The sequence below is a fragment of the Leuciscus leuciscus genome (assembly GCF_965113295.1).
Source record: "Leuciscus leuciscus genome assembly, chromosome: 17".
Taxonomy (NCBI): Eukaryota; Metazoa; Chordata; class Actinopteri; order Cypriniformes; family Leuciscidae; genus Leuciscus; species Leuciscus leuciscus.
This window is the reverse complement of record NC_138741.1, coordinates 2,786,867-2,803,229: the sequence shown is the minus strand read 5'-3', so window position 1 is coordinate 2,803,229 and position 16,363 is coordinate 2,786,867. Positions and strand designations below refer to the sequence as shown.

General features: G+C 34.9%; 2 protein-coding genes across 3 annotated transcripts in view; both read right to left on the bottom strand.

Annotated features, from left to right (window-relative positions):
* Window positions 1–132, bottom strand: part of srp14 (signal recognition particle 14) — a 5,583-nt gene extending 5,451 nt beyond the window's left edge. The window contains exon 1 of the mRNA XM_082143909.1: window positions 17–132. Within this exon, the coding sequence (XP_082000035.1) occupies window positions 17–40 (24 nt within the window). The 5' untranslated portion in view covers window positions 41–132. The remainder of the gene's footprint in view (window positions 1–16) is intronic.
* A 636-nt stretch (window positions 133–768) lies between these two features.
* pld4 (phospholipase D family member 4) lies at window positions 769–16,136 on the bottom strand. Of its 2 annotated transcripts, none has more exons than XM_082143798.1 (12): window positions 16,024–16,136; window positions 15,232–15,276; window positions 15,003–15,081; window positions 13,303–13,472; window positions 11,700–11,883; window positions 9,888–10,008; window positions 9,200–9,327; window positions 7,449–7,649; window positions 5,929–6,068; window positions 3,784–3,949; window positions 3,086–3,182; window positions 769–1,343 (listed from the first exon to the last, which is right to left on the bottom strand). In XM_082143798.1, exons 1-12 carry the CDS (start codon window positions 16,026–16,028, stop codon window positions 1,144–1,146), a joined length of 1,536 nt encoding a protein of 511 aa, XP_081999924.1. In that variant the 5' UTR covers window positions 16,029–16,136; the 3' UTR covers window positions 769–1,143. The 2 variants fall into 2 exon arrangements, with proteins under 2 accessions (XP_081999924.1, XP_081999925.1); XM_082143799.1 differs by having other exon boundaries at window positions 15,232–15,262; window positions 16,024–16,041.
* Between the last annotated feature and the right edge of the window lie 227 nt (window positions 16,137–16,363).

Genomic DNA, 16,363 nt, shown 5'->3' with positions numbered 1-16,363 from the left:
CATAAAGTGATCTTACCGCGTCGTTTTCTAATAACACCATCTCTTCAGTGATGAATGAACTGCTAACAGACAGCTTGATGATTAGAACACGTCGCTCAGCTGCACTGAAGCTCCGCCCCTTCACGCGCTTCTTCTTCCTGCGCGCGAAACACACTCACATGACCTCACTACCGCCCCCTAGCGGCGCCAGTTCCACATCGCTACAGGGTGATTTACTACGCTTTTACTGTGGTAAACGCTTGTGTTGACGTTAAATGAGCTAGTTTGAGTTAATTAATCGGAAAAAAAATGAAAATGTAGGACTCTTAATGCGCTAAATGACGCGATTTAACGGTTATCAGCATCGGGAATCCCGCCAAAATGTATGTACATATTTATAACACTACACTTTGTATTATAGGCCTATTACATATATTCACTCACACACACACACACACACACACACACACACACACACACACACACACAGAGTATAGGCCTACATACTTGCATATACACATTTTATATAAGCAATTATAATAAAAGTTTATTTCATATATATAGTTCCTTTAATGCAGCTTCTCAAAGTGCTTTACATAGTAAATATACATAATAAAGAATAAAAAAATAAATAAAATAAACAATGAAAACCACAATAAACAATAAGTCAACCTAAAAAAACATCATTTTCAAATATGATTTAAAAATTCCAAGTGACTATTTATTTTAGTAAATATATATTTAGTAAATAAAGTAATTATTTGAGGAGAAAATGCTGAATGCTTAATAAATGCTTAATAAAAAGATGTTTATTTTGTGTATACAATTACAATGAAATACATAAACATTAATAATAAAAAATATGAAAAATAAAAAATATATATAGGAAGTTGAAACACTGAAAATGAAAAACACTCAAATGTTATTACATTCCATCTGGGTCAATTTAAAATACTTTTATTGAATTAGAAATTACGTTTTCAAATGAAACGGCCAAAAGGCTTCCCTTATTTAGAGACATGCAAATAATACATATATATATAAAATGCAAACAAATATTCCAGTTGTTTAAAACATGCGAGATATATGTGGCCTTTATATGTCAAGTTTCATGCTTAAAAGAATTGCACACGTGTGTGAACTGTGAGTCTGAAGCGTGTGGATCTATGGTGTGGATCTGGAGAACACACAGTCCTGGTTCAGCTTGAGCTCCGCAAGCGGGACAGCGAACGACGAGTTCCAGTCTCGGTCAAACACTGCATTCAACTGGTGATGGAATGAGTTTCCCAACAAAGCATCCTGGGAAACCACTAAGCCCACTCCGGCAGTGGTGTTGAAGTAGTCAGCTGACCAATTAGATGTGCCTGAACACAAAAACCAGTCAGTTCAGTTGTTCATATGAAACGTATACATATCAAAACTATATATACAGGGCTCGGCGTTAGGGTTAGGGTTAAGGTTAGGGTTAGGTTTAAGGTTAGGGTTAGGGTTAAGGTTAGGGTTAAGGTTAGGGTTAAGGTTAGGGTTAAGGTTAAGGTTAAGGTTAGGGTTAGGCCGTGTCATGTGCACATAAATCAGTCATTCAAGTAAAAATGTTGCTTGTCCGGAAAACACTATATTTTTGTGGTGTAAATATCATTTATTCTGAAGCAATATTCAGTTTCTATCAGCTTTGAAACGTTTAAATCTGCATATTTGTGATATTTTTTGAACCTTTATAAAGGGCATTTTTTATTTTCCCTAATCCTATTAAATATACGCTTCATCTTTCATTTTTAAATTCTTAAATTTGATCAATAAATTAAATTAGAATTATAAGGAAGAATTAAGATACTATATGGCTGTTACCAATCAAATTAAATAATTTACACTGAACAATTACAACTGCATTAAATAATGTTATGAGATCGTTTTAAATATTTTTTGAATATAAAAAATTATACTTTTAAACATGCAAGTAAACGACCATCTTAATGAGTGAGTCATTGAGTCATTCATTCAAACGATTCGTTTGAACAGTTGATTCATTCAAGAATGAGGCAGTTGTTTATGAACGAGTCATTGAATCTTTGACTCAACTGATTCGTTGGAAACCCTGAATCACTCAGTAATGAAACACAGTTGCTGTGAGAAGCACTATATGGTTCTGCTGGGAACTTTAGAACTATTTTAACGTCTTAAATAGAACAAAACACTCAATATTGCATCTAAAATGTAAGTGACATTAATATTAACTACTAATTTATTGAACTGTCATATGAAATCGGTAATTTTCAATCGTGATGGTATTTAGGAAAACAGCACTCTTGGTCATGTGATGTTGCTTTACTGTATCATGTGCTATAAATATAAAAACTCCACATTTAGAATTTTTACCGCAGTGTTAATAACTGTGTATCAGTACATTATACATTATATATTATTATCCACTATCAATCGCCACTTACAATACATGTAATAAACTCAGAGTCATTCTCGCATTAATGTCGAGCCCTAATATATATAAGTGCAGTCAAATCGATTAATCGTGATTAATCGCATCTAACATAAAAGTTTGTGTGTGTTGGGCTTAATGGGTACACTTACCCTAGTGTGTGTGTGTGTGTGTGTGTGTGTGTGTGTGAGTGTGAGTGTGTGTGTACTTGTACAACAATCTTTGTGAGGACCAGTTTGAGTGTTAGACCAGTGGAGTGAGGACAGAGAGAGTAAAGTGAGGACATGTTGGCTGGTCCTCACTCTCTGAGAGCCTTTAAAGGCCTGTTTGAGGGTCAAGACTTGGTTTTAGGGATAAGGTTATAATGAGGTTAAGGGTCGGTTTAGGGTCAGGGGTCGGGTTAGGCACTTAGTTGTAATGGGTAAGGTTAGGGTAAGCGGCTAGAGATTGCATTGTGTCAATGAATGTCCTCATAAAGATAGATGTACAAGAGTGTGTGTGTGTATATATGTGTGTATATATGTGTATATATATATTATATTATAAAAGCACAGATAATCATAGTAAATTATAGAATATAAAAAACACCAATGTTAAAAAGAATCTCTTAATAGCTCTTTTAGTATCAACATTTTATTAAATAACTAGTAAAAGCGCAGTGAAATGACTCACCAACATACGCCACTTTATCGGTCACCATATATTTGTTGTGGTTGACTCTGGTGTAGGGGATGTGCGACTGGTTTCCCACTGGAATAATAAACAGCCTCTGTGCAATAAAACAGCATTTAAAACAGGTTTGTATAGGTGTCATCCTCCCATGCCTGCCTTCGCTTACAGTAGAGCTGCACGATATTGAAGAAAAATGCGATATGCAAGAACTCATTAAAAAATGCGATATTCCATATGCGATACGATAATGCTTAAAGTGTGTAAAATAAACTTAAATTATCTTTAAAATATATTTAAAATGATATAACCTACATTCGTGTTTCACTTTCTTTTTGTGACAAGAAAACATCCGTACAGCTTCTGACAGTGAACATCAGTGTTATAAGAAGTGTTAATTTAACATCAGTGTAAACCACAGGGTTTAGGGGTTCAGGTTATCCTACATTAGGGTTATTAAACAACACAAACTGAATAATCAAATGTAAAAATAAAACACTGCTTAGTTTTCACTGAATGAATTAAATATATACTGATTCTTATTAAAGCTACAGAAGTTATTCAGCCGAGAGAGTGAGTGATTTTCTCTTTGTCTTTTGTTCATGATCCGTTATTGCAAGCCGTTGAGATATGCATATCGTGATATATACATTTGCGATATTTGGATATATTGTGGTATATACTGGTTGATATTGACTCACCACTGCGATGTTAATGTTGTCAGACGGGGAACGGAGAGCATCTAATGAGCGGAGGAAAGGCCAAACGGACGGGTCAGTGTCTCGACCACAACTGACCAACACACACACGGACACGTTCCTCTCGAAGGCGGAGCGCTTCAGAGCGTCTTCAATGACCGGCCAGAACCTGCGCCAACACACACACACAGCCATGTGAACACAGCTCATGACAGGAAACTCAATGCATTAGAGAACATCAACATTTTTTGTTTAAAATAGAGACAACTAAACAAAAGTCATTTACTAGAGATTCTAACAAAATGCTGAGTGATGCAGTCTGTTTAAAAAATATTTAATTGATTTTAATATTTCAAATGAATGATTCAATGACTCTCATAAATACTTCACTTATTTTATTACTGGACAAATCAGCGTTTTGAAAGAATCTCTTGAATGAATGATTCAATGACTCACTCACAAAAACTTCACTTGTTTTTGTAACTGGACGAATCAACGTTTTAAGTGAATCTCTTCAGTGAATGATTCAATTATTATCACTCATAAAGACTTCACTTGTTTTGTAACTGGACGAATAAAAGTTTTAAGTGAATCTCTTGAATGAATGATTCAATGACTCACTCACAAAAACTTCACTTGTTTTTGTAACTGGACGAATCAACGTTTTAAGTGAATCTCTTGAATGAATGATTTAATGACTCACTCACAAAAACTTCACTTGTTTTTGTAACTGGTTGAATCAAAGTTTTAAGTGAATCTCTTGAATGAATGATTCAATGACTCACTCACAAAAACTTCACTTGTTTTTGTAACTGGACGAATCAACGTTTTAAGTGAATCTCTTGAATGAATGATTTAATGACTCACTCATAAAGACTTCACTTGTTTTTGTAACTGGACGAATCAACGTTTTAAGTGAATCTCTTGAATGAATGATTCAATGACTCACTCACAAAAACTTCACTTGTTTTTGTAACTGGACGAATCAACGTTTTAAGTGAATCTCTTGAATGAATGATTTAATGACTCACTCATAAAGACTTCATTTGTTTCATGACTGGATGAATCAGAGTTTTTGAACGAATCTCTTGAATGAATGATATCATTGACAAAAACATTTTTAACAGTCTCTTGTCGCCACCTACTGGTGTAACGATGTAATTTATACCATCTTTATTTAAAGTGTCAAGTCACTTTCAAAAGTTGATTCGCTCCATTTTGATCACTACCGCAGGTCAGTGTTTACTTACGAACTATAAACTTTTACTTCTGTGATCAACTGAATTATTGTAGTACAGAAATAATGATACTGTGTTGTTTGTGCAGCGGTTTCATACCTAAACATGACATCTCTCTCTGGATCAGAACACAGATCTGTGATCAGTTCTCTGTGATCATACTCGTCAAAGGTTTAAGAGACACAGGCGAATCATCAACATTTAGGAATAAGATCACGTGTGTGTTTGAATCGATATCGCAATCTTTTAACATTAATCGTGCAGCTCTAAAATGCATTGAAATGTCACTGTAGAGCTGCTTATTACAACTGAATTGAATTTGTTTCATAATTGATGAACTTGCTTTCCTGTAGCTCAGTGGTAAGAGCATTGCGTTAACAACACAAGGTTGTGGGTTCGATCCCAGGGGATTGCACATGCCTATGTATAAATGTATAGGATAATGCACCGTAAGTCGCTTTGGATAAAAGTGTCTGCCAAATGCATAAATGTAAATGTAAACTTAATACAGTTATTGAATTGAATCAACATTGAGCTGAATAATGACACTATTGTCTTTTTAGAGCTGCTTCACAGCTGAAGATTAAATTGATCTCATATTTGATGAAGTTTGCATCATTAATTCTGTAAATAAAGCTGATTAAAGGATTAGTTTGTTTATGACGGACGGATGCTTGTTTTGAGCTTTAATCTGTTGGCTGCAATCCACTGTTATTATAAAGCTGGGAAGAGCCAGGATATTTTTTTTATATAACTCCGATTGTATTCGTCTGAAAGAAGAGAATCAAATACTAAGATGACTTGAGAGTGAGTAAATCATGGGCTAATTTTCATTTGAAGGTGAACTACTCCTTTAAAACAGTCTGTGTTGTATAACCGCTATAGAAATGAAGCTTGACGTGAAACTCACCCGTGTTGATGGAAGTACTTGGAGGCGGGATAAAACTCCATGACTGCCACGTGTATGAAGTCCTGCGCGTCTCCGATGGCCGACAGAATGGCATCGAGGTCTCGGGTTCGAGAGACCGGACAGAACGCAGGCGGAGAGGCCTGAGGAAGAGGAGAGATGACGAAGGCTTTTTTAATTTAATTTTTTTAATAAAAAATGCAGTAAAATTGTGAAATATTATTATGATGTAAAACAAATGTTTTCTATGTGAATATATAGTAAAGTGTAATTTATTCCAGTGATAAAATCTGAATTTTCAGCATCATTACTCCAGTCTTCAGTGTCACATGATCCTTCACAAATCATTCTAATATGATGATTTGATGCTCGAGAAACACTTATGATTATTATCAGTGTTGAAGACAGTTGTGCTGATTCATATTTTTCTGGAAACGGAGATACATTTTATTTCTCAGGATTCTTTGATGAAGAGAAAGTTCTAGAAGAACAGCGTTTATTTGAAATAAAATCTCTTGTAACATTATAAATGTCTTCACTTTTGAACAATTTAATGCGTCCTTTCTGAATTAAAAATTAATTTCTAAGTAGTAGTGCACATCACCAGTTAATTTGCCAACATTTCACCATTTTGAGACTATTGGATTTCATTTAGATAACCATTTACATTTTTAATTTTTGTATTGAACCGAGTAAATATTGTGTGAAATAAACGCACATATATAAATATCAACATCATATCATCGATTAGTCTGTAGATATCAGTATCAGTCATTATAAACCCAGGAACAGGATGACATGATTTTATAAAACAACAGCAACATCACTATAGTAAAAGGTGCAGATATTCAATAAATTGTTACATTTATTAATACTACCTCAATAGGTAAAAACCATTATAGTATTTAATAAAAAATTTATTTTAGTTGTGATTTTTTAAAAAACTTTTTATTTCGTTATTTATATATTTCTATTTACCTTTCATTTATTTTTGCTTCGATTTGAATAATTTTAATACTTCAAGGCGACATTTCTAATTTTAATTTATGTTAAGTTTTTCATCTAATATTTATATATTTTTTCAGCTTTATTTCCCTGACCGAATTTTTTTTTTCAAAAGTTTTAGTTAACAATAACAACTGACTGCCAAGCAACATTAGTACAGAATGTGTGTCAAACGTCTTCAAACACGCCTCATCCAATCAGAACTAGTATTATAATAGACCTCATGTAGCTCCGCCCCCAGCGCTGCGCTCGTTGTGGTTCAGTCTTCCGGTGTGTATTTCCACAGCATGAAGGAAAGATCTTACATATTTATAAATGAACAGGTTGCTTTAAAATCTTCCCGGTCTAACTGATAATTGTTCTGACATCCGCTTCAAACATTACAATGCTCAGGATAACTTTCATTAACTCTACAATTAGTAAATCTGCTGGTTTCTCATGCGCATAATGTCAACAAGCATCTCTAAAAGACAGTAACTGAATCTGTGAGCCGTGATGATCTGAGCGAGTGTAATCACCGTGATGTACACTCGACTGGCTACACCGCTGAGGTTCAGTGGCAGCGGATGCTCCTGGTTGATGAGGGTCTCGTAGGAGGACGGCCACGGATCCGGGATAGAAGTGTTGGAGCGACCCATGACCCAGTACGATTGGAAGATCTTGTGCAGGTCAGCAGCCAAACCACTGGAGTTATAGATCACCACACCCAGCTCTTTCACCTGGAGAGGGTTATCAGACACACACACACACACACACACACACACACACACACACACACACACACACACACACACACACACACACACACACACACACACACACACATCACATTCATCACAATTAGAGACTGCTGAAAATATCACTGCTTTCAAAACATTTTCCAGCTCTTCCATTTGACACCTTTGCAACCAAATGGACATTTTTATCTTTATTTATTTTATTTTGTTTGATCATTTTGACCGTGTTAATGCCAACTGCGTACATTTTGGCACAGGTGTGTATTTTAATTGGAATTTTACTATTTCCTTTAATAAATCTATTTTACACCAGTAACACAAAATAGTTCCACTCAGGACCTTTTGGACAAAAAATGTCCCCATTGAAACCAATTTTTTATCCCAGGGCCATTTCACTATAAAATGACAGACTTTCATTCTGTTAGCAAGGCTTTAAAATTTTAATTTGTACTATTGTTTACCAGATGGCGTCATTTTCTCAGGTTTGGCCTATAAAGCAAATACTCACTTTATTACTGTTTTCTGCTTATGCATATTTTAAAGCCAATTAGATAAATTATGCAGCTATAATTGTGTGAGTGTGTTGGTATGGATGTCAGAGTGTGGTTTGTATGCGTGTTATAAAAAAAATGGTGTGTGTGTGTGTGTGTGTGTGTGCTTGTAATATCTGAGAGAGAAAAATTCAAAATCCGAAAATGTGGTGCAGCGGCCAAACACTCTCACTGAAAGCAAATTTTTTGAGATATCAACCTCAAATTTGAAACACAACTTGTTTAGATTTATGACTTTGATTTTCTAGCAGTTTTAGAGCTCAACATGTTTCAGAAAATATATATTTTATATAAAATAATGCTCATAAATCATTTTCATAAACCACTAAAACTTTTTTTTGGTTTCACTTTTTAAACTTTTTTTTTTAATTTCAACAATAACCTACCATGGGTCTTCTTTAAAATGAGATCAAACTTAAAGCTACACTGTGTAGGATTTTCTCCCATCTAGCGGTGAAATTGTTTATGACTACCTTTCTAGCCCCTCCCATTCCGAGGGCGTTTTAACTCCTACGGTGGGCGTATTATTTCAAATCTGCCGGCAGTCGCGAGTAATCTCCCCCTCGCATTCGTCACGGTGCCACTGAGTGTCAAAACACGAAGGGCGAAGCTTGAATATCCAGGTATGTCCCTCTTAGGCTAATGTATTTTCAAGATGGAGGCGCAACATGGCTGCCGCCACTCGAGCGACTCGCTCGTATGTATTATAAATGGCAAATTCTACGCTTACGAGAATACTTTATTAGGTGGTAGAAGTAATAACACATTAATGAGCACATATAATTTTGAAGCAACTTAAAAAATTACACAGTGCAGCTTTAAGTCTGTGCTCCCAAGCTTCAATTTGTTTTAGACAGCTTCTTTCTAATAAACATGGCAGTGTATATTGCGAAAACTGGAACCAATTGCTGAAGCTCGTCTACTGTAAATCACTGTGGATAAAAGCGTGGTAAATGCACGAATGCAAATGTCAGGTCTTACCTGCGTTAAAGATCTCCAGTCCATGTTGGCGCTGCCGATGTAAACATGTTTCCCGTCCACAATCCAGAATTTAGAATGAAGGATTCCTTTAGTCAAGCGGCCGAAGTTCACTCGTCGTATCTGTATTCCTACATGCAGAAACACACACAGTTAGGACTAAAGGAAATAAGGACTAATTTCAGTTTAAGTTAATCAAGAGTAGAAATACACAAGTGTTGAAAAAAGACTTGCGACTAATTATTTAAAGTCCCCCTGCAGTCGATCATTTTATCCCTTAAAACTCATCTTTGATCACCAAAATTACGTCTTCATGTCTTCAAATATCTTGAATGTAACTCGACACCCTTGCCTCATTTAGTATGCACGGTTCTATGAATATGCAAATGAGCCCCGCCTCCACTCACTCAGCTCAGAGATCCACTGGTTGACGATCACACGTTGATCTGATTGGTTTCAAGGTAGTTTGTGACGTCAGAAACACCAGCGATTTCAAAGCGTGTGTTTGAGACTGTCTTTGGTTCACTGCAGATTTAAGGAGGAAATACTCAGCAATGGTGTCGACTTATGAATTTACACATGGTTTGTCTTATTAAGACATATAAACAACATTAAAAGCTGGATTTTTTCACCACAGGGGGACTTTAAGATAAATAATCCATGTCTTTATATGGAAGGCACAACTCCTGACCGTTTTCTTTCAGGACTTGTAGGTCTGTTGAATTGCGCGCCACAGTCGGGATGCTGGTCACCACTCGCACAGACACGTTTCTGGACGGTAAAGCTCTGAACTCCTCTAAAATCTCTCTGCCCTGAGACACAAACATGACGTTGACAATCAAAAGGTTCAATATGAAGGTAATACGATGCCATAAAGAATCACATGCGCAGGGTAAGATCTGTGAAAGTGTACATAAGACTGCAAGCGTAAATTGTGCAAGAGAAGATTTGTAGAGTTAATCGCCTTTCAAGTGTAAGAAACGAATATTTGCAGCATTTAACTGTTATCCGTAAGAGTAATGCATGTACTGTGAAACTGCAGCTTCATGCTTACGCAAAATAAATATGATCTGTATTCCTCACTTCCATTTTTCCGCGCTTACACTTTTGGCACGTTTTTTCCACACATATACGGCCAAAAGCATTGCAAGCCAGTGAACAGCAATTTGCAAGTGAAAACAACAGAAAACATATTGATCGCGTGAAACCAACCTTTGTGTAAACAAATAAACTGTTGCAAATGTCTAAATGTTCTGTGTATGGGGCAAAAAAGTTCCCGAAATAACCCGATTTGTACAGTTACGTCTTTCTTTTAGCTGCGCTTCCAGTTTTGGCACGATCAGTGTTGCCAACTATTTTCACAGGAAAGTAGCTAACGCCTTCCCTAAAAGTCGCTAGATGACGTCATACATCAATTAGCATATTCATGACGTAATCGCTTCGTACTTGCGTTCTGCCTGCCTAATGTGTTTTCTCTCTAAATGAATGCTCATGTACTGTATTTAATATAATATAATATAATATAATATAATATAATATAATATAATATAATATAATATAATATAATATAATATAATATAATATAGCCGAATGTCAAATAAAGCTGTTCTCATTTCCTATCGTTTTATTTGTCTGACAAGAACGAGTAGCTATGATATAGTGAATGACTACATTTTTTATAGGCCTATGTGGAAAATTATCTGATTTGAGAGAGTTCGGGAACCGGATGAACTAAAGCTCTGTGATAGTGAGTATTACAAGTATTACGCACAAGAAAAGAAAGGAAATTAAAATGATTAAACTAAATTCTTTAAATATAAAACAAAAGAAAAGCAGATAAGTGATAAGTCCGTGGAAGAACTCTACTCATTCACGTCAGTCAGCAGCTGCGCGCTCCACAGATGAACGTGCTGCTGCTCCTCTCATTCGCTGAACAGGGGAGACGCAGCGAGAGAGAGTGACGGCGGGGAGAAAGCAAGACCTCGCGCTCGCAGGACAGTACTGGCAACATTTGAAGGTTACTGAGGATTGTCCAAAAAGTCGCTAGATTTGTCGCTAGTCGCTTTTTTGAAAAAAAATTCGCTAAAGGGGTCTGAAAAGTCGCTAAAAATAGCGACAAAGTAGCTAAGTTGGCAACACTGGGCACGATTCTCTCACTCACTGAGTTTTGCAAGCGTGAAGAGGAGGGCGGGTCCACCTTCATCATGTAGCCAATCAAATGAGGAGCTCGCTGACTCTCAATTTACTCGTATCTGATTGGTTCAGTCAATACGCCAGTCGCCAGAACACATCTTTATCTTCATTTGGCTCAGAATCATTCTCAAAAAGGTACTTTTAATGTACACATACATGTTAAATAAATAAATAAATGATTGCTTAATAAGCACATTCACGAATCTTTCCCTGTGCGTGTGATTCTTTATGGCATCATATTACCTTCATAGTTCAAAAGCACCAGTATTTCCACATATTTCTAACAGTGTTGAGTGTGAATGAGTCTCACAGCTGTATCGGTGCTGGAGTTCACGTTGATGTCGTCAGCCGTCAGGGACCAGTAGAAAGACGCCACGTCGATTTGTTTGGTGGCCGAAGACAGAAGATCCTTCCAGGCTTCAAACAGGCTTTTTCCAGCGCTGGCGTTTCTCCCGTAATCCATGCTGAGAGGGAAACTCTCCACGAGAACAATCCTGGGAGAAAATAAAGCAGCGGTCACATCCAGAACAGACCAGATCAAGACACAATGATGGAACATTATCACATTTCCACGAGTAATGACCTCTACCGTGTGTTTTCTGCTTCACTATGAAGAATAATTGAATAATTTCTGTGTTTTGGTCTTAATTATTCAATTATTCTTCATAGTGAAGCAGAAAACACACGTTTGGCTATTATTTTTATTATTAAGGTTATTTCTACTAAATCGTAAACTATAATCTTAATAAAACAATGCATTACTAAAAATAAAATAAACATTACCTGAAATAAAATTAAAAACAATATATATAATGTGTTTTTATTATTAGGGTTAATTTTGGTAACTATATCTAAAAATAAATCTTAAAAATATGTAATTTTTTATTATTTGAAATAACCATTGAGTGAAATATATATATATATATATATATATATATATATATATATATATACACACATATACACACAATATACATTTAAACGTATTATTATTACTTATTTTAGTATTATTAGTAGTGTTATTTGCTATTATTAGTTATTAAGTTGTTATTGTTAACCAAAACCCTAAAAAAAAACCATTTTTGTTACTTGAAGTAAAATAAATGTTAACTGAAATAAAATATATTTTTTTTTAAATGTTATATTTCAGCTAGTTGCCAAGGCAACATTTCTCATTTCTCACAAGTACTAAAATAAGTAAAATGTAATAAAACGATATAGACATTTAAAAAATAATAATAATAAATTACAAAACAAAAAATTACAAAAATTAACTATAATTTAAATGAAAATAGAAAAGAAAAAAATGTAATCTAATTCAAACTATAATATCATATCAATGACACTAAAATAAAACTGTCTGAAAGCCTATTGAAGCATTGAATTTATGTCAGTTAAATTAAACTTCAAACAAATAAATACTGGTTCAGAAATTTTCAATTCTACTGTATCAATCTAAAATATTTCAGTCTGTTATAATTATTTCAGCTGAATAACCCGAGTAATGTTATGAATTTAGAATAAATGTGACTGAACAACTTATACTTAGCAAAAGTTAAGCACATATAAATCTAATTGTAAATTTGTTTCAATTAGATTTTGGCCAGGATTTATTTTATTTTATTTTTGCATGTACGTTGATCTTGATCACAATATTTCAATTGTCCACTAATATCAGTCACATGCATGTCAAAGAAATGTGATGACGTGAACTGTTTGATAATAATAAAACTGTGGTTGTATCTGGTTGGAGGGGATTTAACTTGGGAAATTCTTACAAGTTTAATGAAGTTGAATCTAAACTAAAGGTCAGCTAGTCAACATAATCAGCAGACAAAGATAAGCTTGTCTAAAACTCAAGAAGTGCTGATGGTGATAGGAAGTGAAATCATGAAAACAGGAAGTTCGCTCACCTGCTGTGCTCATTGGGGACGGTGTAGTTACAGCATGTGTGATTGGGATTCAAATCATCGTGTATTTCATCTTCATGCTTTGATATCTCTATTACCACGATGGCCAATAAAACCCCTAAGACGACCACACATCCAGTGGCCACCAGGACAGACACAGAGCACTTTAATCCCTGCAAACAGAAAAACATCACGTCCATATTAGATATAAATCATCAAACCTGCAGATGAGATGACATGCTCTTTAAAGGGTCTATATGTAGAATTCAGAAACCCTTGTTATTAGCGATATAGTTAACGAATATCTTTGCAGCGATATAGTTAACGAACATCCCGACGCCATCCACGCTGCTGAAGAGCGATGTTTGGATGATAGTAAATTGTGACTGAGGCTGTCAGTCTCTTAACTTTCTGCCTTGCATCTCCAAGTGCCGCACTGAAAATAAGTCATACGCATTTGGTACAAAATAACATGAGTAAATATCACTTTTAATTTGTAACATGACTATTTATATTAGACTATGTTAGACTTTAATTTACTTTTATACTTCTTTCTGTGTATTTGAGTGTAAATACCTTTTCTATATTAGTCTTATATAGAGGGTTTGTATGCTCTAAAAACGTAGGCTATATGTAAATTCATGTTTTGTATAAATAATAAAGCAATGATAACTGATCCAGATAGCACACGTACGTCTGCAAGATGTCTGTTAAAGATCACTTCATCTGGAAAGCATCTGCTGTTTACTAACATTTGATAGACATCTTTAAGATGTCAGTTTAACATACATTCTAAATCATTACATCTTAAAGACATCTTCTAAACGTCTATTTGACATCTGACAGGAAACGTCCTATAGACGTATTGCAGATGAACAAACACTCTTAAAAATACGTCTTCCAGATGTAAACACGCACATCAAATAGACGTCTCCATGATGTACGTGTGCTGTGATGTGTGCGTTTAATAAATTATTACAGTACAGGCTAATTGATCTATTATAATTAAGTGTTCGATTTTTTTAAACAAGTAGAAAATGTGTTTATTGTACAACATCGTTTCAACGTTAGACAAGCAAAACAATATGATCGATTTTGTGTTGAATATGTTCATTCTATAACGTCGTTTCAACCAATTGAAATCAACATCGTTTCAAAGTTAGGAAAGCAAACCAATTATTGTTAGTTTTAAATGGTGTGTCTAACGTTGGTAAAACGTTACTTCGATGTTCGATACTTGTTCGTTGTTTCGATGTCACGAGATTCGAGAAACGTCGTGTTGATTCAATGTAAGTTTGCTAACTGGGTATGTATGTAAATATGTGCTGCGCTTTCCTCTCAATAACTAAATAAACAACAAAAATGACAGAAAGCAGCAGTTCAGAAAACATCTGATCATAGCGATGTGAATATGTCTGAACCACGTCTACGATTCACCAACATAACGTCGTCGACACTAGATGAGGTAATTAAGAGATGTTCTCGGGAGCGCGCGTAACCGTCACTTAATTTTGATTTTCCCGGTAAAAACGTCCCGAGTCTTTCACATAAAAATCAATCTACACATGCTTTCAAAGTCACCCTAGAAAGTCGGGGAAGGTCTCGTTTATTAAGTTTCGTTACAAGCTGTTCACAAATTGCCAATAAAAAGGTGACTAATACATGAAAATGATTACATACAGCCCATTTAAAGCGTCACTTACCTTGGCATTTGACACATAATTGTCATGTAAGCTCTGATACGAAGAGGTCCGTCTTTGAACATCTCGTAAGCGTGAAGATCTAAAAGTAGAACATGTAAAAGCTGACTGACATCGACTAACTGTTCAGAGAAAGAGCTGGTACAAGCATACATCATCCAATCTACAGCTGAAACGCGTTTATATTTCTGTAGTAAATCATAGGCTGCGTGATAAAGAGCAGTGAACTTACTCAGACATGTTGAGCAGGTGGTGTTTGTTTTCTTGTGGTGAAGCACTAAGGGAAATATTCTCAAATAGTCATTAGTTCCTCATTCGCTTTTCATTTCTGTTTTTTAATTTTTTATGGCACTTTAAAACTTGTAATGTTCAAAAGGGCTTTCAAACATCTATAAATCACATCTTAAATATAATTAACTGACAAAAACAAGTTTTCTGAAAAAGAAAATTACACAGGTAATAATTACAATTGTATACACATGCTCTACAACACGGTATTATCAAAATAAATGAAATTATTATTAAATTAATAATAGCTTCAGCTGTGCTTAAACACACTGACATCAAAAACAAATATGCTTTGATAGAAGGAAATCAGATTCATTTATATAAGACAACTCAAAGCACATTTATGCATCAAAATCGGTTTTAAAATATGAATGTTTATGAAATCTGAAAAAAAAAAAAAAGGTAAAATTGCATAAGGAGGATCACAATTAAAGGTTGATTACAGGCTTGGATCTTCTGTGAGTTAAATGCACAGATTTGTTAATAAACCACACTGAAAAATATTTGGTATAGGATTACATTTTAAACAATTTTCACTCAGAAATTGTAAATTTCACTATTAAAAAAGAAACGTCAGGTGACAGAAATAATCATAAAGTAAGAGTTAAAAATAAATAAAGACTGAAGCAGTATTTTCTTGTAAAACCTCCAACAATCTTTGTTTACAACTTCGATGTCTAACACTCAGACATGTTAATATATTATAATAAACTGCATGCTGAATAATATTTCATACCTCATTCAGTGCACTTGTGTTTGTCCGAACACACGTCACACAGGCATTAAAGACCATGAAAGAGTGTCAGAAACTCCCGAATGATCAGTTTCACTTTCATTTTGGCAGAAACACGACCTCAGCTTCAGCGTTTATATGGAGGGGCAGGAGCTTTAACTCCACTTAAAATAACTAGTCAGGGTCAATAAGTTTATACTGATCTGAGATTAATGTAGATCAACATCATGAGCTCATTATGATATCTATGGAAGCTTGTTTCCGCCACAAAATAAAACATTTTAAAAGATAATTGCGACTTTTTAATCTCACAATTGCAAGTTTACATCTCGCAATTCTGACT

Excerpts from the sequence above, each read along its gene's own strand:
- pld4 (XM_082143798.1), bottom strand. Across the intron at positions 13,473-15,002 it reads ATTATGTGTCAAATGCCAAG|GGATTAAAGTGCTCTGTGTC; the intron begins GTAAGTGACGCT and ends TTCTGTTTGCAG. Across the intron at positions 7,650-9,199 it reads ACTGGAGATCTTTAACGCAG|GTGAAAGAGCTGGGTGTGGT; the intron begins GTAAGACCTGAC and ends AACCCTCTCCAG.